This window comes from Hemicordylus capensis, chromosome 15 (assembly GCF_027244095.1).
Source record: "Hemicordylus capensis ecotype Gifberg chromosome 15, rHemCap1.1.pri, whole genome shotgun sequence".
Taxonomy (NCBI): Eukaryota; Metazoa; Chordata; class Lepidosauria; order Squamata; family Cordylidae; genus Hemicordylus; species Hemicordylus capensis.
Window position 1 is genome coordinate 6,624,817 of NC_069671.1, and position 25,514 is coordinate 6,650,330.

Here is a 25,514-nt window from a genome sequence, read left to right on the forward strand (position 1 = left end):
GGAGAGCTGCGTTTGAGAAACCTTGATTTAAGTATCAATAGCCATACTGGTATTTAAGCAGGCGACACATTCTGAACCATGCTACCTGTAGAAACCAGCCACATGATTTTGTTTCTCTGGTAATATTGGACCTACAAAAATGCTTTTTATCCAAGGGGATAGGTTAGAGGACACCGGTGAATGCAAATTCTCTAACTGCTGGGTGTTTTGAGGACCAGAAAGAAATGGATTGTATGCTGTGTAATTGAGAGAGCAAAGCATAGCCGTCTGTGATGCTGGAGTGCAAAGGACACTCTGCAAACTGTATGATCCTATTTCTTCATCTGTTTAAATTTCCATTTTACTGCAGCGAAAGTTGGAGGGAGGGTATAAGGTATTTGAGGGGAAAGCTGTCACCTTGAATTAGAGCTGCCAGGCTGTGTTTGAGAAATTGCTCCATGCCAATTATGCACACACAGAGAATGGCTTGTGTACATTGCACTGTTTCCCCCAAACTGTGAACTGTTTGTAAAGCCTATGGAAAGGTGCGGTCTCCTTTCTCATCATCAAAATGCACCCTTGCAGAAAAGGATATTTGGTTATTTTGCAGTAGCAAGATGGCCTTGCCATCTGTATTTCACTGATCTCGTCTGGCTGAGAAAGAATGAACTTGCCCAAGGATAGCAAGACAGTGTGGTGTAGTGGTTAGAGTGTTGGACTCAGACCAGAAAGACCCGAGTTCAAATCCCCATTCAGCCATGAAACTCACTGGTTGACTCTGGGCCAGTCCCTTATCTCTCAGCTTAACCTTGGCAGCTGTTTCTCTAAGGTTGCAGGCAGGAGTCTCTCTTAACCCTATATTGGAGATGCCAGGGAAGGAACTTGGAACCTTCTGCATGCAAGCAAGCAGGTGCTCTTCCACTGGGCTATGGCCCTATCTCCTAAGCGAGGTGTGTGTGTGTGTGTGTTTGTCAAAGGAACATAGGAAGCTGCCATATACTGAGTCACGTTGGTCTATCTAGCTCAGTATCATCTACACAGACTGGCAGCAGCTTCTCCAAGGTTGCAGGCAGGATTCTCTCTCAGCCCTATCTTGGAGATGGTCTTGTGGTAGCAAGCATGACTTGTCCCCTTAGCTAAGCAGGGTCCGCCCTGGTTGCATATGAATGGGAGACTAGAAGTTTGAGCACTGTAAAATATTCCCCTTAGGGGATGGAGCCGCTCTGGGAAGAGCATCTAGGTTCCAAGTTCCCTCCCTGGCAGCATCTCCAAGATAGGGCCGAGAGAGATTCCTGCCTGCAACCTTGGAGAAGCTGCTGCCAGTCTGTGAAGACAATACTGAGCTAGATGGACCAATGGTCTGACTCAGTATATGGCAGCTTCCTATGTTCCTATGGGATGCCAGGGCGGGAACTTGGAACCTTCTGCATGCAAGCAGGCAGGTGCTCTTCCCAGAGCGGCTCCATCCCTTAAGGGGAATATCTTACCCTGCTCATATATCGTCTCCCATCCAAATGCAAGCCAGGGGCAGCCCCTGCTTAACAAGGGGTAGCAGGTGTGAATTTACTAAGCAGGGTCTGCCTTGGTTTGCATTTGTATTGGAGACCACATGTGAGCACTGTAAGATATTCCCCTTAGGGAATGAGGCTCAATCGTGGAGTATCTGCATGCTTGCTTGCAAAAGGTCTCAGGTTCACTCCCTGAAGACCTGCATGCAGGGCTGGGAAAGGCTCCTGCCTGACGCCTTGGAGAGCCACCACCAGTCAGTGTAGCCAGTCCTGAGCTGGAAGCACCAAGGGTCTAACTCGGAATAAGGCAGCTTCCTATGCACTTGCCTGTTCCCCCTCCAAGCCGGCATCTCTTGTGAAACCTGAAGCCCAACTGCTTGGGAGCCTGAACCCACACCCACTGGGTCCTAATGTATGGCTGCATGTTAAAAGGAGTGTTGCTGACTGTTGTACTGATTTCTTGGCCTAATCGCCTGGTCAAGTGAACATAGGAGCATAGGAAGCTGCCTTCTACTGAGTCAGACCACTGGTCCATCTAGCTCAGTGTTGTCTTCACAGACTGGCAGCGGCTTCTTCCAGGTTGCAGGCAGGAATCTCTCTCAGCCCTCTCTTGGAGATGCTGCCAGGGAGGGAACTTGGGACCTACATGCTCTTCACAGAGTGGCTCCATCCCCTAAAGGGAATCTCTCTTCCAGTGCTCACACTTCTAGTCTCCCTTTCATATGTAACCAAGGCAGACCCTGCTTAGCTAATGGGACAAGTCATGCTTGCTACCACAAAACCTGCTTTCTTAAGTGGTAGAATTTATTCCATTCTGTGCATCCTGTATGTTTTTATGGCCTACGACTAAACCATCTGATGGATAGATTTCTGGTTCCCACCACAACCTGCTGTGCACATGGTAGTGGTGAGAATAAACTGAGAAAAAAACCCCTCTGAGCTCCTCCAAGGAAGGGCAGGAGTTGTAAGACTGAAAACATAAATAATGTCTGGATACCCCTCTCCCCTTCCGTTTGCACACCATAATGCCAGTTGAGTACTTTGGGAAGCAGCGTGCACACGACCAGAACAAGACAGCCTTTTGCTGTGTGTCCAGCAGCAAGCAAATTCTCTTTTGAAGTCTGCTCTGCCAAATGAATGGGTGAAATCAGGTTTTAACAGGCAGCCACTTGCGACATTTCCTGGAGGAAAGGGGGTTGGGGGCGGAGAAAGAGAATGAGAGAGAGAGAAAAGCTGCACTGAAGGGTGTTGAAGTCAGACACAGACAAAAGCAAACAGAATGAGGTATTGCATTTAGAAAATACAGTGGCTGGAAAACTTCCAGGTGGGGGACAAACCTCATTCAGTGCCTGGGAGATTTATTGTTTACTTCTATTGTGCTTGATTTTTAATTCCTGTGCATGAATAACAGCAATACCAAGGGATGGGGGTTTAGATCAGGAAAATGGTGTGTCAGGAAAAGAGCAAATAAACTGGAGCAAATTACTGGAGCAAATAAAAAGTCATGAGATCTAGTTACAAATCTCCCACTTTGTGTCCTTTGGCCATTAAAGACCAGTGTCAGCTCTTGTACTGAATAGCCATTTCACGGTTGACAGAGAGTTGTGATATCTTGTATTTAATATATCACAGAGAATGACATTGACTTCAGTGGGCAAAAGAACGTGCAAGGTTTTGCATGGCGCAACATCCTTCTCAGACAGAAGAATATGAATACGACCAATATTTATTTACCACTTTTCAACAAACGTTCCCAAAGTGGATTACATTTATAAATAAATACATATATACATACATACATAAAAAGGATCTACCATCTAAAAAAGAAACATAAGATAGACACCAGCAATAGCCATTGGAGGGATGCTGTGCTGGGGATGGATAGGGCCAGTTGCTCTCCCCCTGCTGAATAAAGATAATCACTATTTTAAAAGTGTCCCATCGGTGAGTGGTGGTGCAGCGATGCCAGGAGCTGGGAACAGGAGGACTTCTCCCCTCCCACATCCCAGTGGGGCCCCCGCTTGGCTTTATGTATTTATTACATTTATATCCCGCTCTTCCTCCAAGGAGCCTAAATTACATACTTGAGTTTCTCCTCACAACAACCCTGTGAAGTAGGTTAGGCTGAGAGAGAAGTGACTGGCCCAGAGTCACCCAGCAAGTCTCATGGCTGAATGGGGATTTGAACTCGGGTCTCCCCGGTCCTAATCCAGCACTCTAACCACTACACCACGCTTGGCCACTCCTTCCACCCTGGCTTGCTGCTGGAAATGGCTTGGTTGACTTTTTCAGTTCATTTAATGTGATATAATATTCACAGTGTTAAAAACAACAAGAAGGGATGATTTTATCACTCAGCGACATCAAGTTTATATTCAAGATGAAGCACAATTTTGTTTTACGGAAATGATAGATTAACGTTATGCTTAAAAATGCAATAGAAGTAACATTTTTAAAAACAAACAAACAACCCCAAACCCAGTGATATATGTACGTCTCAACTTTTGAGTTCAAGCTGGCAATTTAATTCACAACTGCATCTCTCATAGCTTTTGCTGCTTCTAATTTTTCACAGCATTCTTAATGCCCTGTCAAAAATTTCCAGAAAACAAATTATACAAGGAATAGCGATAGGGTGGAGACCAGAAACTCTGGCGAATGCTTACGATGATTCATTGTGTCCTTTATTTAAACTTTGATGAACTCATTCAAATATGCAGCTCCAATAAATTAGCAGATTTGTTTATAGTTATAGGTGCCCGATTATGGAGTGAGGGTGATGATTTTCCAATGAAAAAAATATCCCATCTATTTTTCCCAGAGCTGCTAATTATCTGTAGGGCAGGGTGTCTCAAACCTGTTCCCCAAATGTTGTGAGGCTACCGCTCCTATCTGTAGCCAGCCTATTGTGGCTGGGAATGATGGGAGTTGTAGTCCAACAGCATCCGGGGAATGCTCCCTTAGGTGAATTTCCACTTATTGGGGCTGTTCGCACGACCATGCTTGCGGGCAGTGGGGAGGGGGAGAAGGAGCAACAGAGACTGGGACTCATTTTCCCGGCTTCCCTGTATCGGAAAAGGTACCGTGTGATGATCGTAGTGCCTTGGGGGATTCCTCCCTCAGACAAGTGCTCTAGCCGCCCGTCTCTGTGTCCATGGAGCCGAGGAGACACACGGCAGCCAGGGTTAAAGGAGTACTTGCTCCCTTAACTTTGGCCAAGAGCCGGGCTCAGGAGTGAGATTAGACTGAGCAGGAGTGCCGGCTGCTTGTGAGGACAGCCTCACTGTTTTGATCATTTGCTTGACATTCCTCGCTAGGACCTGTTGCTTTATTGAGTATATAAGTGAGACGGTTTTCATTTTCCATCTGTTTTTATGTTGTTGTTAATGGCCCAGAAATGGCTGTTTGGGGCGCTCTCCCAATCTGAAAAACCAACCAACCAATAAGGCATAGTAGGCGGCAGTCTTTGACCGTGAGCTGGGTCTCACGATCCGTGAGACCCGGTTTCTTCAGGTGAGTGGGGAGAGTGGGCTAAGTCCACTCTCCCCGCTCACGAGCGGAGAGGGAGCCCTGGGTGGCCGGATCGGCCACCCACACGATTGCCGGCTCCGAGACGGAGCCAGTGGGGGCTGGGGAGCTCGGGGGCCACGCGGCCCCCGGAAGCCCCAGTATGCCCCTTTGGCCTCCCAGTTGGGGGTCTACTCGTGAGTAGCTGCAGCGTGGAGCCGCGCCGCACTGCTCACGATCAGGGAGCCCGGTTTTGCGGAGCGCTCGCTCCACAAACCCGGGCTAAGGGCAGGGGCATGTAGGCGGGTTACCCACCTAGGAACCACCGGGCTCGCAGCTGAGCCCGGTGGTTCCCACGATCGGGGAAAATCAGGCTAGGCTTTCCTAGCCTGATTTTTCCCGATCGTGGGAATAGCCCCCATAAGTAATCAGTGATGCTATTGGCCAGTCAAAGCCATACTTCAAATTGCGGTTTGTGCTAACCATGGTTCAGGGCCCAAACTTGCAGACAAACCCGATTTTGAGTCACTTGAGTCATTTGCTTTTCATCTGCTCAGCTGTCCTGTCTCTGGGGCAGCTGCAGAATGATAGTAGTAATAATGTGTTGTCAATTCAGACATTGCACTAAACCCAGTTTACAGACCCACTTCCAACCATGGTTTCTGATTCAGGCTCCTACCTGAATCCTTGGAGAGAAGCTACCAGTCAGTGTACACAATGCTCTGCTAGATGGGCCAAGGTCTGACTCAGTATGACAACTTCCTATGTAATCTGTGACTGCATCTCAATTGACACTACTTATTTATGGTTATGGTTGACTCAGTATCAACTTATCAACTTATGGTTGACTCAGTATAAGGTTGACTCAGTATAAGGCTGCATCCAAAATGTGCTCTGGTGTGATGTCTCAACTGAGAATAAAAGCCTTCGTGTGGGCTGGGAATGAGCTGCCACAAAAGGGAGACCATTTAGTGACTGATTTTCAATAATTAAAATCCGGAGGGCAGTTACCTCCCCTTCATGCCTAGTGCCCAGCTTTATGAAGTAGAGTACAGCCTCACATGGTGCCTCAGAGTTCTTCCTGATAACCCTACATCCATTGACTACACAACTTCTGGGCCTTTGCTTTGCAGACCTATAGCTCCCCTGGATGATTAAGTATGATCAGACCATACAGATCAGAGGAGAGTTGGTCTTGTAGTAGCAAAGCATGACTTGTCCCCTTAGCTAAGCAGGGTCTGCCCTGATTGCATATGAATGGGGCACTTGCTGTGTGAGTGCTGTAAGATCTTCCCTTCAGGGGATGGAGCCGCTCTGGGAAGAGCAGAAGGTTCCAAGTTCCCTCCCTGGCAGGTTCTTCAAGATAGGGCTGAGAGAGATTCCTGCCTGCAACCTTGGAGAAGCCACTGCCAGTCTGTGTAGACAATACTGAGCAAGATGGACCTATGGTCTGACTCAGTATATGGCAGCTTCCTGTGTTCCTATGATGCATCTGGATTTTAATCTAACCCCATGCACTTTATATGTCTTTATTTGGTATGATGTTTCCATATACGTTTTATGTCTTCATTTTATACCTATAATTTATTTTTATTTTTTATACTTCTATCCTGCTCTTCCTCTTAGGAGCTCAGAGCATGGTTATTTTTATCCTCACAACAACCCTGTGAGATAGGTTAGGCTGAGAGATACAAGACTGGCTCAGAGTCACCAAGTGAGTTTCATGGTTGAATGAAATGGGATTTGAATTTGGGTGTTCCGAGTCCTAGTCCAACACTCTAACCACTAAACTATGCTGGATCATTTATTATATTATATAATTATATACTTGCTACTTCCCTTTTATGATTCCTTTTAATGATGCCTTTTGTGTTTTTTTTAGTAAATTATCTTACGCACTCTGTTACTAGCAAATACTAGTAATTTTATAGTCATCATTGTATATCTTGGCTTTTAAAACGTAACAGACAGGTGTTAATAGTAACTGACACTTTGGTTTGAGGTATTGTATCATCCTGGATACTTTTAGCTGCTTTCTCTTTTAATATGTAATCAACCTTATATTTTATGCTGGTTGGTGACCGTAATAAAGATTGATTCGATTTGACTGATTTTCATTTGATATATTTTACGTTTTAGCTGCTTTTTAGCTGGGTAGATTTTAGCTTGCTTTCATTTGTATTTTATTGTTAGCGAGTTTGTTGCAATCTTGCAAGAGGACAGGCAGGGGGCATCATAAATGTTGAAAATATGTGAAATGAATGGGGGGAACTACCCGTACACCTATTTTTTCTCTCCAGGGTGCCTGCACAGAGGTTTATTATTTGCAAACTTTCTGCTAAAAGACACGATAAAAGGCAGGGGTACAATTTATTTCTGCCCCCAGAACTTAGGCACCGGAGATATTTTCTAAGAGGCAGGAAAGAGGAAATGTCTGTCTTCTAATCTCTGCAGAAGACCATGTGCTAGCCATTGGACTCTCAGCCTTTTAGCTCTCAGGTCGTCTAGACACCTTTGTTTTTGTTCCCCTGATAGAGAAGATGCCAACTGGAACTTGTTTTATAGCTGCTTCCTTCACAAACACAAAGAAATCTTTTGTAGATTTAACTAAAGGTTTGTTCAGAAGCAACTCCATTTTTTCCTCCTTTTCCTCCCATCCACCCTGCTCCGAGGGGCGGATTAAGCTTTTTGCTGCCTGTAAGCAACCAAAGATTTGCCACCCAGACTCAAGGGGCTCGACGTCTATACGATGGCTTGATGGAATCCAGCAAGGAAGGATTCCCCGTTACGGGTAAAGGGCTTGGGGGAGTTAAATCTTTTACCCATGTGCAGAGAGCCCCGAAATGCACTGAAAATGGCCCAACCAGTCATTCGGGAGGTAGGCAGGCCCCTGGGAGGAGCTCTCGCTGCTATCCTGGTTGCGCTGCCACCATCCTTCCGCCATCTTGATGCGCAGTGGCAATTTTTTAAAGGTAGAGAAGGAAGATTTAACTTTCCCCGACCCTTTACTTGCACACTGCTCCCAAAATTTGCCACCCCTCAAAATTTGCCACCCCTCGAAATTTGCCACCATAGGCAAGTGCCTATATTGCCTGTGTGTTAATCCACCCCTGCCATCACCACCCCATACTCTCTCTCTCCAGGATCCCCACTGCGACAAACTTCTCAGCACCACGACATAAAAGATCACTCGATAGAATACAGCAAAACTAAAACAGGAAGTGAAGCTCCCAGAACAAAGATTCCTTTACAGTCTTACAGAGCATTTTAAATACTATCTTACTTGTTCATTCGGGCAACTACTCCCTCCTAGCTTTTCTGCCCACAAGAAATTTAATAACAGTGCCTTATTTTCATTAGGGCTAAATGGTTTATCGAGCCCCTTTCTATTTGACACGCTGTGGATGCTTTTACTTTTATGGTGGCCAGGCTGTGCTGTGGTCTTGTTCAGCTCCCAGTTTCAGCATCCAAAAAAATATTGGCGGGTGGCGGGGGATAGACAAAGTGCATTTCTTGGAGGCGGAGAGGTTAAGGCTGCCTGTTGTGACTGAAACTCTTGCTGGAGGGTCCCCACCCCCACACACACAAAAATCCCCCAATATTTTTTTCACAATATCAAGCCACTAAAATCTCCAGATGTGCTTTTAATAGTCATTTGAAAATTGATACCACAGCCTGGAGATTCCGGACCAGTCCTGGAGGGTTGGAGGCAAACCTAGGTGAGCTTTGCCTCACATGTTGATTTCTGAAAAATAAATATTATTGTTACCATTTTGGAGTTACAAGGCTGAGGTTATGGATGTTGGCTGGCCAACACTGTCTGATAGGCTGGGAAGTAGTTTTCTTTGTTTTAAAGCCGTGATAATTTATTACAGTTAGTATACTAGTTATAACACAATAGGGGATCATTGTTGAAGGGTTCTGCGGAGATCTTTCTAAATGTGGGGAAGCCATACAAGTGTACCCATCCCCATCTGACGGGAGCGGCTGGTGTGTGTGTGTGCATGTGTGTGTGTAGAACAAAATAAAACCTGCTCTCTGCTTATCTCTCTATCACCAGCTTGCTGCTGGCACTGCAAAGTTGGAGAAGGGAAAGACAATGTGTACCTAAAGACCTTCATGTGTGTGTATTTTGGCACAACTGAGGCAGAGGAGAGGAGTTTGCTTTCGGAATATGCATTATCTAAGTGAATGCCCAGAGAATGGGTTGGGAAGGAAAGTGTGCAGAACTAATATCATACGTTTGTTTATCTGACAGGAGATTCCAGGCCTTGGCATATAATATTTCCTGCCACTTCATGATGCTCCTAAAATGTCACCAGCTCCAGGAGCTGCTTGGGTTGCTTCGCCTGTGTAGTGGTGGTGGTGATGATTATTATTGTGGTTAGGCTGTATCTGCTCCAAGTTTCCACCTGCAGTTCATTTGGGGGGAACTATTGACAAGCTTATCCCCCTCCTTTCTTGAGAATCAAGAAAGTAGCTCTTGTTGCACCCTAAATGATTTCCTACTTCTTCCCTTATGTTCCTGCACAGGTGCCCCTGGTTAACAAGAGCCGTCTCCCCAGCCATCCCTCTGTACAATGGGCTCGTGTTCCTGTTTGTACTTGCAAACTTCAGCATGGCGACATTCATGGACCCTGGGGTTTTCCCACGAGGTAAACTGGGAAGAGGTGGGAATGTAGGTATTGTGACTTCCTAATTGGGGGACAAGATGGACAACCCCAGGGTTGAGAATCGGGTGGGGAGATTCCAGGTGACCCTGCATTGCTGGGACCCCTCACACCAAGGGAACCACCACCAGCACCCTCACCAGGGCCCAAGGACATGGGCCTGCCTTCATCCTCTTGACTTGGAAGATTCCTTCAAAGACCTGCCAGCCCAAGTAGAGATCCCCCAGTGCTGCTGAAGTCAGCGCTTAGAAAATCAGACAAGGCCCCTTTAAGCAATAGAGCCTTCCCCAAGGAAAGGTTGGGTCCAATCCACTCTGCCTGAGCAGCCCCTATAAAACAGCTCTAAGTTCTTCCAAGCATCTGCTGGAGCAGCATCCTTTTGATGGGGTTGTACCCAGCTCTCTTGCTTTCCTGCCTGGGAGTATCTGCAGACCTGACCCCTTTCCCCTCGGAGCTGTCCAAGGTTTGTATCCCGCCTGGATCCCTGGCTTGGCATAGTCCCTGGTTAGCCTGGATCAGGATAACAAGAAGGAAAGCAACCAGTCAGGTTCTACAAAATGGCACAACCACCCTTCCCTTTATTCCACACCTCTCCACATGCACACAATTCCATCACTGGATTTTGTTGTTGTTATTCTGTCTAGTTTCTTCAAGGACTTGACTCTGCCTATTGCTTAGCATATACACACCCAAATTCCTAACATAAACGATGCTTCAGGATATATATCTCATTATTGTCAATGAATTGTCTGTACGGGCAGTGACTAATGCTCTTAACAGCTCTGCATGTGCGTGTGCTAAACACGTGCCACTTGTCAGCCTCCATCACATTTGACAGACAGATGTGTAGGTGAACAATTGATGCCGATTCTTGTCTGGATAGCTAAACCTCTTCAGAAATGTTTGCCCTTCAGCCATCATGCCGGATGTTTGCTTTATTCCTCTCTGGAGCACTTAGTACTGTCACTGCTGATGTTTGGTTTGGCTTTAGATTTGATTGAGCACCTACCCTATGGTGAAATTTTCTAGTCACGCAGTCCTATTTCTCACAGATGAGGTGATCAAACCTGTGCCTGGACTAGACCTGTTCAGGCTGCAGGTGGGGACACTATGCAAAATAATTCCCTGCACACATATCAGGGCTGCACAACGGACTCTCCAGCTGTGGTTAGACTACAACTCCCATCAACTCCAGCCATAGTGACCAATAGTCAGAGATTACGGAGTTGTAGTCCAACAACGATTGGAGGGAGAAATTTGTGTAGTCCTCACATCATCAGTGAGATCTTAGAGAGAAGAGATCTATCTAGTCTGGCTTTCTCCCTGATACTCTAGCTTTCTAGGTGCAGAGATTCCCCCCTCATATTCTAGTTTTCTGCGCATAAGAAAGAGCATTCAGACGTGAGAATCTCCACCTGACGACTGAAGTAGTGTCCACCGTCGCATCCTATCGTTACGGTGTGGCTGTTTGCTGTCAATCATACCATTCCTTTCTCTGGGGTTTTCTGTTTTGTGAACCTCTGAGCAGCAGATGAAGATGAGGATAAAGATGACGATTTCCGAGCTCCGCTCTACAAGAACGTGGAGATTAAAGGCATCCAAGTACGGATGAAATGGTGCGCCACCTGCCACTTCTACCGCCCTCCACGCTGTTCCCACTGTAGTGTCTGCGACAACTGTGTTGAGGTAAGAACGCTCCCCACTCAGCCCTCAACCATTTGGCACAATTGCTTAGACTGGATTTGGTGCACCTCCTTAGATGAGTACATGAGATGGCTTGGGTAGTCAGTAATTCCTGTGGTGGGGGGCAGGGGACAAATGCTCACTGTAATTTTTGACAGTGTCTACATTCCTAGAGATAGAAGATGGATGATAGCATGGCAATACATTTGGCGTTCATTGTGTCATCATGCTTTTATTGTCCTGACCATCAGGCCTGTAGCGACCAACTGTGCAATGTGCAAAAACTACTATAAAATTTTATCCATGTTGTCAGCGGATGGAAATGAAAATTGGCAGGAATGTCCCCCTCAGATTACTCCATGGAGAGTGTATAATAATTTGTTCATTGTTACCCGAACCCTGACCCTAATCCTTACCCTGACCCTTTCCTCTGTGCGAAAATGACCGCAATTTTACCCTCAGCATTTTGAGATAGGGATAAAAAAGGGGATGAGAACGCACCAAAGACTGTAAGTACAACCATGCTATCATCTATTTTCCATCTCTAAGGAGGCAGACTTTGCCAAAAATCTCTATGAGCATCTGAGATGGTAAAAGTGAAGTGTGCTGTCGAGTTGGTGTCAACTCCTGGCAACCACAGAGCTCTGTGGTTGTCTTTGGTACATTATAGGAGGGCTTTACCATTGCCTCCTTCCGTGCAGTATGAGATGATGCCTTTCAGCATCTTCCTATATCATTGCTGCCCGATATAGGTGTTTCCCATCGTCTGGGAAATATACTAGCACGGATTCGAACCGGCAACCTCTGGCTTGCTAGGCAAGTCATTTCCCCGCTACACCATTAGGTGGCTACCCCTTAGATTGTACCAATGGCCAAAATTTGTGGGCCCGGCTCATGTACTATTGGCAAAGTTCTAGTATTTTGTGGCTAAAGCATTCGGGTGGTATCTTGCCTTACTTGCAGGCATGATCTTTGGAGTACCATCAGTGTCCAAGGACATAAGCTGGCTTAGCCTTTTCAGTGGCCAACCTTTGGTGGCAGCCTGGGGCAACACTTTGTAGGGGGTGCCTAATTTACTCCACTCCACATGAACGTATAGAATTTGGCTGTCCCGCTGGGGAATTATTTTCCTGCAATATACCAATAGGCCTGGTTATGGGACTCTGACATTTGTCGATACATCTAATGTCTTAGCTATGCCTGTGGATTGCTTCAGCAATTACCCCAAAGAAGTAAAAGTGTATGATTTGTAAATGTAAGGAACTGTAATTCTGGCACTTTATTGTCAAGCAAGGTGTTTATTGCTGTATTCCAATACCCACTTTGGAAGGGTCACTTCTACTGTGAGGCAATTTCTGTTCCCTCAGCGGAACGATTAAGTCTTTAAAACAATTTTTAAATATAGTCAACTGTGCAATTAAAAAGTGGATGGGAATCTGAGCAGGAACAAGTGGCAGAAGCTCATTAAGTGAAGTGTTGGAGTCAGTCAGGGAAAAATGTGGAACTGATACTGACTTCAGACTTACGAACAGTGGAGCACTGAAGCAGATTTTCAGTCCTGGGAAAAGCAGAATTTGAATTTATAGGGGTCACTTTTTATTCCCTTAGTGCCAGAGCTCTCATACTTGAGTTCCCATATGTTGTTGGACTACAACTCCCATCACCCCCAGACATAATGGACAAAAAGAGTTCCCTCTCACTTCCTTCTTGGAGGATGGAAGTTGTAGTCCAATAACATCTGGGGACATTATCTGGGGATAATGTTCAGCTGGCAGGACTTTGCCACATTGGATTCAGAGAATTTTTATATCACTTCACTCGTATATAACATCTTGGTACAGGGGTTCTCCATCTTGGGTCCCCAGACGTTGTTGGACTACAACGTCCATCATTCCCAGCCACAGCGGCCAAATAGCAGCTGTGGAGGGCCTGATTCAGATTGTTAAAGCTCCTGTTCCCCCAACACAGCGGTCTTGATCTAGATTGAGGTCAGGAGAGCTGCTCATTAGGGATGAGTACGAATCGCGGTTCATTGCACGATTCAAAAGACATCCCTGGCACCTTTAAAATAGAGGAGAGCAGGTTCACACCTGCCCCTCCGCCACTCACCGTCACTTCCTGAATTGGCGGTGCTCCTCCCAGCTATCTGCACATGCTGGTGGCACTCTCCCCCAGCTGTTCTCCAACAATGCCGGCACGCACATGGCCTTTGCACATGCACAGCGGCCGTGTGCATGCCGTCATTGTGTGAGGGCAGCTGGGGGATGAGTGCCACCAGCATATGCAGATAGCTGGGAGGAGCGTCCCCGATTCAGGAAGTAGCGGTGAGCGGCAGAGGGGCAGATATGAACCTGCTCTCCTCTATTTTAAAGGTGCCAGGGATGTGTTTTGAATCGTGCAATGAACCGCTATTTGTGCTCATCCTTAATGAGCAGCTCTCCGGACCTGCTTTCCTCTGGGGCTGTGTTTTGGATCGTGCTACAAATCGCGGTTCGTGCACATCCCTAGTGCATATACTCTTTACTGAGGGGGATAAAAAGGCATGTCTGCGCGAAGAGTAGGGTAGCATGTATTTTGTAGCATGTGAGTAGCATGTATTTTGTCTCTAAGACTGTGTCAAGGAGAACCAGTTTATTCTCTTCCTCCTGGCCTTCTGAATGAAGCATATGCAAGCCAGGCCATCTTGGCATCACTTTGTGTTCTGAATGGCAGTCACAGACAGCATTGCCATATTATTAAGCTATGATTGCTTACTGAGGAGAATAAGCAAAGCCATTAACATCCTTTGAATCAATACATTCTGTCCTCAAACCAAGCAACCTATTGATTCCCCCACTCCCTCCCCTCCCCCCCGGCACTCCTCTGCACCTATGCATTTGAGTGCTGCCCAGAGACTTAGTCACAATAAAGCATTTATTGGTGTTTCAGCCCAGAGGAAAGGGTTGTAATTCCAGCATTTCGTTCACACAGAGGTTTTAAATTTCACAATTACTTACAAATGCAAAGGGCGACTTTATGTGGCAGAATGACAGCAAATTCTCAGGGCTGATTCAGAAACAGCTCACACAACCATTCTGCACATGCTGAGTTCAGGGCGAACTGCACATTATGTTAAGCTCCCACAACTGGTGCTGACCTTGACTGGTCCTCTTAGTAGCCTTGCCAACTCTCCAGAATTGGCCTGGAGTCTCTAAGAATTGACATCCACCTCCAGGTCCCTACTGAAAGCAGTCCAGGACATTTTAGTACCTTGGCGTTCTGGGGGGAAATGTGGGAAAATACTGGAGGAAAACCTCCTTAAGTCAGAGTTGGCAACCCTACCCCTTAACTGTTCTGGAGGGGAGGAAGGCATGCAATCCCAAGAGAATGCGCTGGAATCCTTATCAACTGTTACTGTTCCCTGTAATAGATATTCCCAGATGCTGTTGACTACAATTCCCAGCATTCCTAGCTGCAATGGTCTTTGGCTGGGGATTATGGGAGTTGCAGTAAACAACATCTGGGAATCTCTGTTACCGGGAACACTGCTTATTAGTGTCCTCTAACTTTGTGCAGCTTTGGCCAACTTATTTATTATTGTATTTAGTCCTATTCTTCTTCCTGGGTGCAGGGTTACATGATTTCACCCCCAACCCATTCTCTTCTCACATCAACCCTGTGGGATAGGTAGTGGCTCAAGGTCGCCCAAGGAGCTTCCTGGTTGAGTTGGGATTTGAACCTGGACTCCAACACTGTTCTCACAACACTAAACAGAGTCAAAGGAGTGCCCAACCAGGGTAGAAAAGCCATGTTCGCTGTGCCTTAGGCCCAGTCTGATTGGCAGCTGTGTGTTTGCCAAGATCAAGGTTTCCAGCTCCTGACTTCCACACGGTCATTCTCCCCACCTCTTGCCTTGATCTTTGCAAACACACAACTGCCAATTGGGAATGCTTATGGCTCTCCTCCTCTGGCTGGGCATCCCTCCAACCCTGCTTAGGATCGTGCTCTCTACACTGTCTTTCAATTCCTAGAGGCACCACACCCTAAATCTGATCTGGCCAGAGGCCTCCTGAACTGAGAGTACACCCCAAGTTCTCAGTACCACAGACAGGGTTGCCAAACTCTAACTGAACACCTCTCTTCCTAGAGATGCGCTTTCTGATATTTTCACATCATCAAGCCATTAACAGCTCCAGGATTCCTCTCAAGAGTCCCTTAGAGACTGATACTGATTCCTGGAGACTCCAGACCAATCTTAGATGGGTTGCAACCAGTGTTCCCTCTAACAGGGATTCCCGGATGTTGTGGACTACAAATCCCAGAATCCCCAAGCAAAAGCCATTGCAGCTGGGGATTCTGGGAGTTGTAGTCAACAACATCCGGAAATCCCTGTCAGAGGGAATACTGGTGGCAACCCTAACCGCAGAGATGGTAGCAGCCTCCTTGTTCCTTTGAGCCAATCTGGAACTCAGAAAGCACCTCAACTTGAAATCTACTAACAGTGCCCATGTTATGTTATAGCTCCTACAAGTGAATTTTGGCCCGTTGAATAACGGGCGCTAGTAACGGCGCTCCTGGCCCCCCTCCGCCATTCCCCCTCCCTCCGCCGTTCCCCCCCCCTACCTTTAAGGGCCAAATCGGCCCAGGCACTTGCCCCCGCCAGGCCGGGGAGACGGAGACCGGGGGTGGAGCGGAGGCCATGTAACTTAAAAAAAAAATTTACTCCCGCGGCCGCGGCCGCCGACCGCCCACCCTCCCTCCCAGCTGCCGAGTCCCCCTTACCCTGGCCGACTGCTGTCCGCCGAAGACAGCCCTTAATCTCTGTGCAAAGCCTCTTACCGAACTGCCGCTTTGGGCGCAAGGGACGCAAGCGCCCAAAGCGGCAGTTCGGTAAGAGGCTTTGCACAGAGAGGAGCTCTGCTTGCGAGCTCCTCTCTGCCTCTTAAATTAAGGGCTGTCTTCGGCGGACAGCAGTCGGCCAGGGTAAGGGGGACTCGGCAGCTGGGAGGGAGGGTGGGTAGTCGGCGGCAGCGGGAGTAAAATATTTTTTAAGGTTACATGGCCTCCGCCCCGCCCCCGGCCTCCATCTATTTTGGCCGAGGCAGCGGCTCCGCCGCCGCCTCGGTCACTTTCCCGCCGCCTCCTCTCCGGCTTCTTCGGGGCGGCCGCTTCTGGCCGCCCAAGATGGCTGCTGGGTGCCGGCGAGCGTGTCTCCCTTGCCCTGTTCTGGGCCTGCACTTCGTGCAGGCGCAGAACAGGGCAGGGAGGCACGGACACACGCTTGGTGTCTGTCCACGGACGGACACCAAGTGTTTTATTAGAGAGGATTAGCGTGGTTTGCAGAAGTATACAAAATAACAGTATGTGCCCAGTACAAACCATTCAGACGGCCCATCTGGTGTAGAACAGTCCAGGCGGGAAGGTAGCTGCTCAAACAGTTGTCTGAAATAACATTTATGCAACCCTTCTTAGCATAGAATAATGTGGGTTGATACTGCCTACATTATAGTTCAGCTTGTGGTGGAGCAATCATCTGATGGCTTCACCCCATTTTTCCCAGGAGAGGTGTGGAAAAATCCCCTGAATTTTGCTCCTTTAATAGAAATGCCTAAAGCCGAAGTTTTGCTTTCAGATTTCCCTGAGCTGCACCTAACTTGGTTTGTACGTGGAGCAGTTGTGCTTTTCTTCAATTGCCTAATTATTTTTTATGATGCATTAGGGAAGAATTAAAGTTCCTCTTCCTTTGGCAGAACATTCCAAAGTATACAGTGTATAGAAAGAGAAAGTAAGAAAGAAAGCCATTTTGCCATTGCTGGGAAGTCTCAATCTAGAAAAGAAATGACAGTGAGTGATCAGAAAAGAAACATGAAACTTGGTTTGAAGAAGGCAGTTTGCAGCAGACTTGCTCTTGAAGGGGCTTTTTCCTCTTTCCAGGAAAGCCAGAACATGCATTGACAGTTCTTGGGAGTGTGCAAATAGGGCTGTTTCCACGATGATTACTAGGGTAGGTTGCCAGGAGTCAAATCCGACTCAGCGGCACACTTTACTTTTACTAGGGTAGGAGACCTAGTTCAGGAGCCAGACCTAGTTCAGGAGCTGGGCACGTTCCCGATTTCTGATCGTCTGACTGGGGGAAACATCAGATTCTTCTTCCATAATTGTCTAAGCAGCAGCTAGGTTGGTGGGATTTCTCTCCAGCCCCATTCAGCCTCCTACCTCATTTCCCCTCCTACCTCATTCTTCCTCTGGAAGGAGCCTTCGATCTTGTTTTCCCCTCACAATCAAAAATCGGGAATATGCGGGACATCTAGGGTATGAGGTATCTCCCACCCTGGATATCATTGTGAGAACAGCCTTTGTGTGTGGATAGCGCCAAGGATTTTTTGAAGGGTTTATTTCTGACAACCCTCTATGTTTTCTATTTTTATTTTTAGACCCCCTGCCTAAATATTTGGTGATGGTAGGAATTGTGGGTAATATCTGTGATCAATAATTTTTCCTTAGCTGGATGTTATGCCCTGTCTCTCCCTCTCTTTCCAAGGACTTTGACCATCACTGCCCTTGGGTCAATAACTGCATAGGACGGAGGAACTACCGGTATTTTTTCCTTTTCTTGCTGTCTTTAAGTGCCCACATGGTTGGAGTGTTTACTTTTGGGCTCATCTATGTTTTGAACCATGCGGAGAAGCTTGGGGCGGCACACACTACGATCACGTATCCTTGCTTCAGTGTTGGGGATGTTCACAGGTGGCTGGTCCAGGTCACCTATGCAGACGTCCAAGGCTCGGGTGCAAATGTGCAGAGGATTCTCTGAACTGTGTTTCCAATCCTTGCAGAGATACTACTCAATTGGCAGGGGCCAGAGACTGCGGGAAGAGGAGGATCAGTGCAAGTACAGGGCTTGTCCCTTTAATGCTCAGTCTTCACCGGGACTTATTTTAAATACAAAGAAAAGAAAGGGAGATTGTCTTTCAGGCTATGAAGTACGTTCTCTTATCCTACAGTTATTTTTATCCCTAAGTATTATTATTTCCTTAATGCTGGCACATAGCATAGCTGTAATGTGTGTGGCTGGACTGTTTTTCATCCCCGTCATTGGCCTCACAGGTTTCCATATTGTTTTAGTGGCCCGAGGACGCACAACCAATGAACAGGTAAGATGGTGATTTGTATATCCACAAGGAGATATAAGAGAGAGAGAGAGAGAGAGATGGTCTTGTGGTAGCAAACATGAATTGACCCCTTTGCTAAGCAGGGTCTGCTCTGGTTGCATTTGAATAGGAGTCTACATGTGAGCCCTGTAAGATATACCCCTCAGGGGATGGAGCTGCTCTGGGAAGAGCATCTAGATTTCAGGTTTCCTCCCTGGCAGCATCTCCAAGAGAGGGCTGGGAAATACTCCTGCCTGCAACCTTGGAGAAGCTGCTGCCAGTCTGGGTAGACAATACTGAGCTAGGTCTGACTCAGTAGGAGACAGCTTCCTATGTCCCTATTCTCTACAGAAGAACAGTAAGTTAGTTCATACAGTCAAAATCCGGGTAGGAGGAGCACTCAGAGAGGATAGGAGAGCTGGGCGCACTACCAATTGGCAGTCATGTGAACACCAAGATCAAGACAGAAGAGTGATCGTGTGGGAGGCAGGAGCTGCCCCCAGCATTTTACTGAGGGTGAAATCATGTCTAGGAATCCTTGTTACAGGGAACATTGTTCCAAATATCAGGTTTCCAGATGTTGTTGGATTGCAGCTCTCATCATCCCCAGCAGTGTTCCCTCTAACAGAGATTCTCAGATGTTGTTGACTACAACTCCCAGGATCCCTAGCTGCAATGGCTTTTGCTTGGGGATTGTGGGAGTTGTAGTCAACAACATCTGGGAATCCCTGTTAGAGGGGACACTGATCCCCAGCTGCAGTGGCTTTTGACCATTGTGTCTGGGGGATGATGGGGATTGTAGTCCAGCAAAATCAGGGGAACTAAGACAGGGAACCCCTGGGCTAGATCATGGCCATACATTTCTAGTGGGAAGCAGAACTGGGGAACTGAGAGCATAACAATAAAAATACTTGGAAAAACTCATTTCCAAGTTCAGTATAAAGCGCTATCAAGGACAATTCTCATTTGTACTATGATTTTACACCAATAGTATTTCATCAACTTTTGCAAAGAACCAAGCAGATGATCCAGGTAGAATGAGTAAACCATATAATTACAATTAAATCCCAGGAGGAGGTTCGTTTTTGATACAACTCTAATTTCTTTTGCATGTAGCTGGTCCACAAATATTGATATGAATAAATACAGTTCCTCATTAAGAAAGACTGGAAGATTGAAATCCCCATCTGTAATTAATAAGCCTCTGTGAAGCACACATTTGACAAGCTTTTTCCAGACACTTTCTTCACAACGGCTCAGGGGATATTTCTGATAAGACATGAATGGGTGAATTATTAATCTTCTGTTTTATTAATTAGTACTTGTGCCTGACTGTCCTTTGAATTAATGTCTCCAATCCATTGTCATATAACCTAATGAGAATATCACAAGAATGCTTAGTAGCATCTTGGTGTGCAAATTTCAGGCTTGGCGCTGGCTTAACTCTTGCCTGTTCATTGTTCCAAGCGCAACGCTAAACAATTCAGGCTCTGTTCAACCCTTTCTGAGACGTTGTGCAGAATTATATTATTATTCCTGCTTTTGTTTTCCAACCCATCAACCTTGTCAATTTAGTAATCTCAGGGTTACTGACTATGAAATTTTTGAGGGGCTAATTACACATGGGGCTCATGATGATTATTAGAGAAATCTATTATTATTATTATTTCTTGTTTACACAGTCAGACAGATGTTATTGACTGGTTTGTTTTATCCAGACACCGAGTCCTTCCCAAGGACCTGGGATGGCTGAATTTTATTATCAATATTTTTCTTGTTGTTATTCTAGATATTGTTAAGAATATAGGCTGTTCACAGTAAAGTTGCTTTTTGTAACTGGCTGATGGTGATTTCTGTGGCCCCTATGGTGTTGAGGTGCTCTTCAAGGTCTTTTGGAACTGCACCTAGGGTGCCAATTACTACTGGGATTATTTTGGTCTTCTTCTGCCACAGCTTTTCAATTTCAATTTGTAGATCTTTGTATTTTGTTATTTTTTCTATTTCTTTTTCTTCTATTCTGCTATCCCCTGGTATTGCTGTGTCGATTATTTTGACTTGTTTTTCTTTCTTCTCGACTACAGTGATATCTGGTGTATTGTGTGGCAGATGTTTGACTGTTTGTAGTTGGAAGTCCCATAATATTTTTGCATCTTCATTTTCTACAACTTTTTCAATTTTATGGTCCCACAAAATTTTGGCTACAGGTAGCTTGTATTTTTTGCAGATGTTCCAGTGTATCATCCCTGCTACCTTGTCATGCCTTTGTTTGTAATCAGTCTGTGCGATCTTTTTACAACAGCTGATTAGGTGGTCCACAGTTTCATCTGCTTCTTTACAAAGGCGACATTTGCTGTTTGTTGTTGATTTTTTGACTTTTGCTCTTATTGCATTTGTTCTTAGTGCCTGTTCTTGTGCAGCCAGTATTAAACCCTCTGTTTCTTTCTTCAGGTTGCCATTCTTAAGCCATTGCCAGGTCTTGGTGATGTCTGATTTTCCAGTTATATTGTGCAAATATTGACCTTGCAGTGGCTTATTTTTCTGCTCGGTTTTTCACTTGTTCTTTCTTGTAGGCCTGCTTTGTTTCATTGGTGTTTAATAGTTTCTTATTATTATTTATTTACACAGTCAGACAGGTGTTGTTATTATTATTATGATTATTATTATTAGGCTCGTTCTCATGATTATTATTAGGGAAGCCTCTTATTGTAGTTCATCCTACTCATCTGTGGCTTAGTACATGAGCAAGCTCCCTGTCTCTGACTGTGTTTTAAACTCACCGGTGATCAGAAAACAGGAGTCCATGCAGCTCCCAAACTAAGATAGGAGGTTTTTCTACTCTAACAAGTGAAAACAAGCCCATGATATAATAATGCAATACTGCTCCAAAAGGAAAAAGGAAAAAAGGGTCTACTTTGGGATGGGGACATTTAGATCCCAAAAGTGCCCTCCCCCAAGGGTACACAAATATCAGGGAAATCTTAAGCATGTAAAACATGATGATCAACTCAACTTGGGGAGCATTGGAGCAGGGAAATGGCAGATTGGGAAAGGTTCATGTCCTCATGATACTGAACACTGGAGACTGGCAAATGTGCCATAGGTTACCAAGGGTGAATGGATAGTGCTCTTTCCTGTTCAAAGTACCCTGAATGTTATAATTCCAGGTGACGGGTAAGTTCCGCGGAGGAGTGAATCCTTTCACTCGAGGATGCTGTGGTAATGTGGAACATGTTCTCTGCAGCCCTCTGGCACCCAGGTAAGCTGGGAGAAGGGAAGTCTATAAAAACTAGTTTTTAATCAAAGCTAGATCCCAGTGTGTTCTTTTGTGGGTCCAAGATTCTGCCTTGGACCTGGACAACTTGGGTTCAAATCTGCTTTCCGCCACTGACTCATCAACCAATTCACGTGTTAATTTGGCTACATGGTAACTGCTGAAGGAATCATTCTGCTTGGTCAAGACGTCATATCACAGCAGCTACATTTTCAGGTGCCAGCTACATAGTTTGGGTAGGTGGCATGGTTAGCTGCAAAATATTTCTATTTCATTCATTTAATTGACTAAATGATGCAGCCCTAATTATTACCATTATTAATACAACAATTGCGCTAATACAGTGTGTGTATATGTGACGCTTCACAGAGTACTGAGAGCAGAAAAGACAAGCCCGTAACACAAAGGGGATGAAATTTTGACACTGAGAGAGAGAGTAAAGGAAGGAGAGGGACAGTTGTGTGATCCACCTTGTGACATTGGTTGTGTGTGATATATGGGAGGGAGGGAGGGAGAGAGAGGGAGGGAGGGAGGGAGGGAGAGAGGGGGAGGGGGAGGGAGAAGGGGAGGGAGGGGGAGGGAAGGAGAGAGTGAGGAGGAGAGAGAAGGAGGGAGAAGGGGAGAGAGAGGGAGGGAGAGGGAGAAGAGGAGATGGAGGGAGGGGGAGGGAGGGAGAGAGAGTGAGGAGGAGAGGGAAGGAGGGAGAAGGGAAGGGGATATGGAGGGAGGGAGGGAGGGAGAGTGAGGAGGAGAGAAGGGGAGGGAGAGGGAGGGAGGGAGGGAGGGAGGGAGAGAGAGAGAGGGAGGGAGAAAGAAAGTCTAATAAAGGGAAGTAATGTGAGAGACCAAGATGAGAAAAAATGAATGGAAGCAAATATAGGTACATGTACTTGGGTTTATTTGGGTTGGAAATGGACAGCACAAGATTGTGCCTTTGACACATTCACACATTTCCTTTTTTCTTGAGGGTACTATGACACCTGGTGTAATCTTGGTGGGGACAGTTATAAGGGGGACATGAGAGAGATGTATAAGATTATGCACAGTGTGTGTGGATTAAGTGGTTTGAAAGAAGCTTTTCTCTCTCTCTCTCATAATATTGGAACCTGCGGACATCCACTGAACTTAAATACAGGGAGATTCAACGTAGACTAAAGGAGGTACTTCTTTGCAAGATATGCAGTTAAACTATGGAATTCGCTGCCACTGAATGTGGTGATGGCCACCATTAAAGGTGGTTTTAAAAAGGGATTAGACAGATTCATGGAAGATAGGGCTATCAGTGATTACTAGCCTTAGTAGCTGTATACTTTCATCAGGATCAGAAGTGGCATACTCCTGAACACCATGTGCTAGGAAACATCAATGGGAGGGGGCAGTTGCCTTCTTTCCCCGCTGGCGGGCTTCCTAGATGGACCTAGTAGGCCACTGCATGAGGCAGAGTGCTGGACTGGATGGCCTGATCCAGCAGGGCTTTTCTTACGATCTTATTACTACAATTTAGCTGACTTCACTAGGTGGGAACTGCTCATCCAATAGCATTCAATATCTAGGCAGATCCATAGCAAATGAGTTCTTTGTAACAATTCCTTTACCATCTCAAGAATCTCTACCAGTTCCCCACACATGCATACACACATCACAATCCCTCTTTGGATAAGACTCTTCAGCATTTGAAGTCTCCCCAGCTAATCTTTGCCCTGATAATTGATGGAGGCCAGCTGCAGTTTTCGCTCTCTTTGACAGCTTTCATTATAATGAAATAGGTATGATTTCCCGCGTGGCAAAGAAAAAAAGTATATGAATTTGAAATTTATTGTTTTGTATATACTCACATGCCAATCCAGAGGGTCGCAAAAGCAATTGAAATGCTGCAAGTAAGCAGTTATCACAGGACATTTTACCCAAATCCGCTTACAGCACAGACCCACCATTGTGCACACACATATCCTATACACATGCATAGTAGCGATCACAATTGGGCTTACAACAAGAGATACTGGATGTGAACATGACATACACACACAGAGAGAGGGAAAGAGGCAGAGAGAGAGTGCAACTTGCATTTGGGGGGAAAAGATTAATGAATGCAAATTGTTCCCTCTGGATTGAGATCACTGTTCATTAGTGTCCTTTGGAATAAAAAGGTCATAGATAAGAACGTTGTTTCTGTAACAGAAGAACGCTAAGAATTCCAAAAGCATGCATGGTTTCCTCGCAGCAGAACTTTGCTTTAAAACGGGCTGACGTCATTTACTTAGGATGCAATTCATCAGGAAGATCATCTATGGAAGGCCCATTGGGAGCTCCCATTGACTTCCATGGGCTTCCGTGGGAGATCTTCCCAGTGAATGGTGCCCTTTCTGTTTCCCTCATTGCAAGGAAATGAACTGACATTTTCAAGCTCTTTAAAGTGTTTATTTGAGCGATGTAAATTGAATGTCTTGGGGCTGTTTTGTTTTGTTTTGACCTACATATAAGCAGTATTGTTTTTAGAAGAGATGTTTCCATGATCTCTCAGGTACATTGTTGAGCCAAAGAAGAAACAACCAGTAAGCATGAAACCACCTTTCCTGAGACCAGACTTAACTGAACGACAGATCACAGTGAAGATAAGTGACAATGGCATCCAAGCTAATCTTAACCGGAGCAAGGTAATTCCTCAGCATCCTACTTTCTAGGAAAGTGGTTGTTATCCCCAAGTGACAGATGCCATAGTAATTTCAGGGCATAATCATAATAACTTTATTTGATGGCTGGGCCATAACAATTGTTCTTCGGGCAACTCACAAAGTAAAACAATAAGACAACAATTGGATAAAACGTACGATTAAAAACACATCCCAGAATTGTCTGGCATCTAAAAGAACAAAGTGGTGGCACTAGGTGCACCTCACTAGAGAGGCTATTCCATAAACGAGGTGCCACCATCGAAAAGGCCCTCTCCCTCCTAACTGCTCGCCTCGCCTCATTTGGCAGAGGCATTCAGAGCATCCCAGGAATACTTTATTATAGGCAGCATGTGTATTGCAGCCTAGGATTGAAAATTTGTGTTTGAAGCAGAAGATTGCTTCTAACTTCAAGAGATAATTTGAGAAATCATGTGGGAGGGACACAGATTGTGTAGATGTCAAGGCCCTTCTACACATGGGTGGCATGCCACTTGGAATCTGGTATTGGGTCCAAAATTTAGAGTTCACTTATCATGTCTTAATGCATGCACGTTGCCCCTTAGCATTCTCTAGGTCTCATATTGCAACCCCGTGGTCTTCACTGTTTTTCAAGCGGGGCCCACTTTGGCAAAAAAGCCTTCGATGTGAGAGCCATTTTCCACTGTGCTGACCTCCACACAGTCCAGCTCTTTTCTCAGTGCTGGGAGAGCCCTTGAAGGGAGATGGAGCCCTCTCAAAAGCAATGTGGGGAAAGTGCTGGGAAGGGCTACATTCCCCAGCATTCTATGCACACCTTCCAAGATGGCGCAGGGATTCAAGAGGGCTCCGTTTCCCTTCAAGAAGTTTCCTGGTACTGGGCAAAGGGCAGCGCTGCACAGTGGGAAGGGTTACTTCCTCATGGTGCCAGGGTGACTGTGCAGAGTATTTAGCTTTGGCTTAAGCTTCACACAGGCCCAACAAACATTTAGTCAAGGATCTGCCCTTAGGGTTGATAGGGGCTGCCACTGGCCTCTGGGCCTTACAATGAAGAACACTGTTGTAGTCTCAATCAGGGTGGTTAAAAGGTGTGTTCTTCCTGACCGTCTCCATGTTTA

At 45.9% G+C, this 25,514-nt stretch overlaps 1 protein-coding gene across 7 annotated transcripts in view; it reads left to right on the top strand.

Annotated features, from left to right (window-relative positions):
• The window catches only part of ZDHHC8 (zinc finger DHHC-type palmitoyltransferase 8), a 151,159-nt gene that overhangs the window by 103,998 nt on the left and 21,647 nt on the right, over nucleotides 1-25,514 (top strand). For 5 of the 7 annotated variants that reach the window (XM_053279976.1, XM_053279978.1, XM_053279974.1 and 2 more), the window contains 6 exons: nucleotides 9,528-9,649; nucleotides 11,193-11,350; nucleotides 17,868-18,040; nucleotides 18,378-18,480; nucleotides 21,642-21,733; nucleotides 24,270-24,402. In XM_053279976.1, the coding sequence (XP_053135951.1) occupies nucleotides 9,528-9,649; nucleotides 11,193-11,350; nucleotides 17,868-18,040; nucleotides 18,378-18,480; nucleotides 21,642-21,733; nucleotides 24,270-24,402 (781 nt within the window). Of the gene's footprint in view, nucleotides 1-9,527; nucleotides 9,650-11,192; nucleotides 11,351-15,721; nucleotides 15,758-17,266; nucleotides 17,331-17,867; nucleotides 18,041-18,377; nucleotides 18,481-21,641; nucleotides 21,734-24,269; nucleotides 24,403-25,514 lie in introns of those variants that run through there. The other 2 variants (XM_053279980.1, XM_053279979.1) reach the window with 2 other exon arrangements.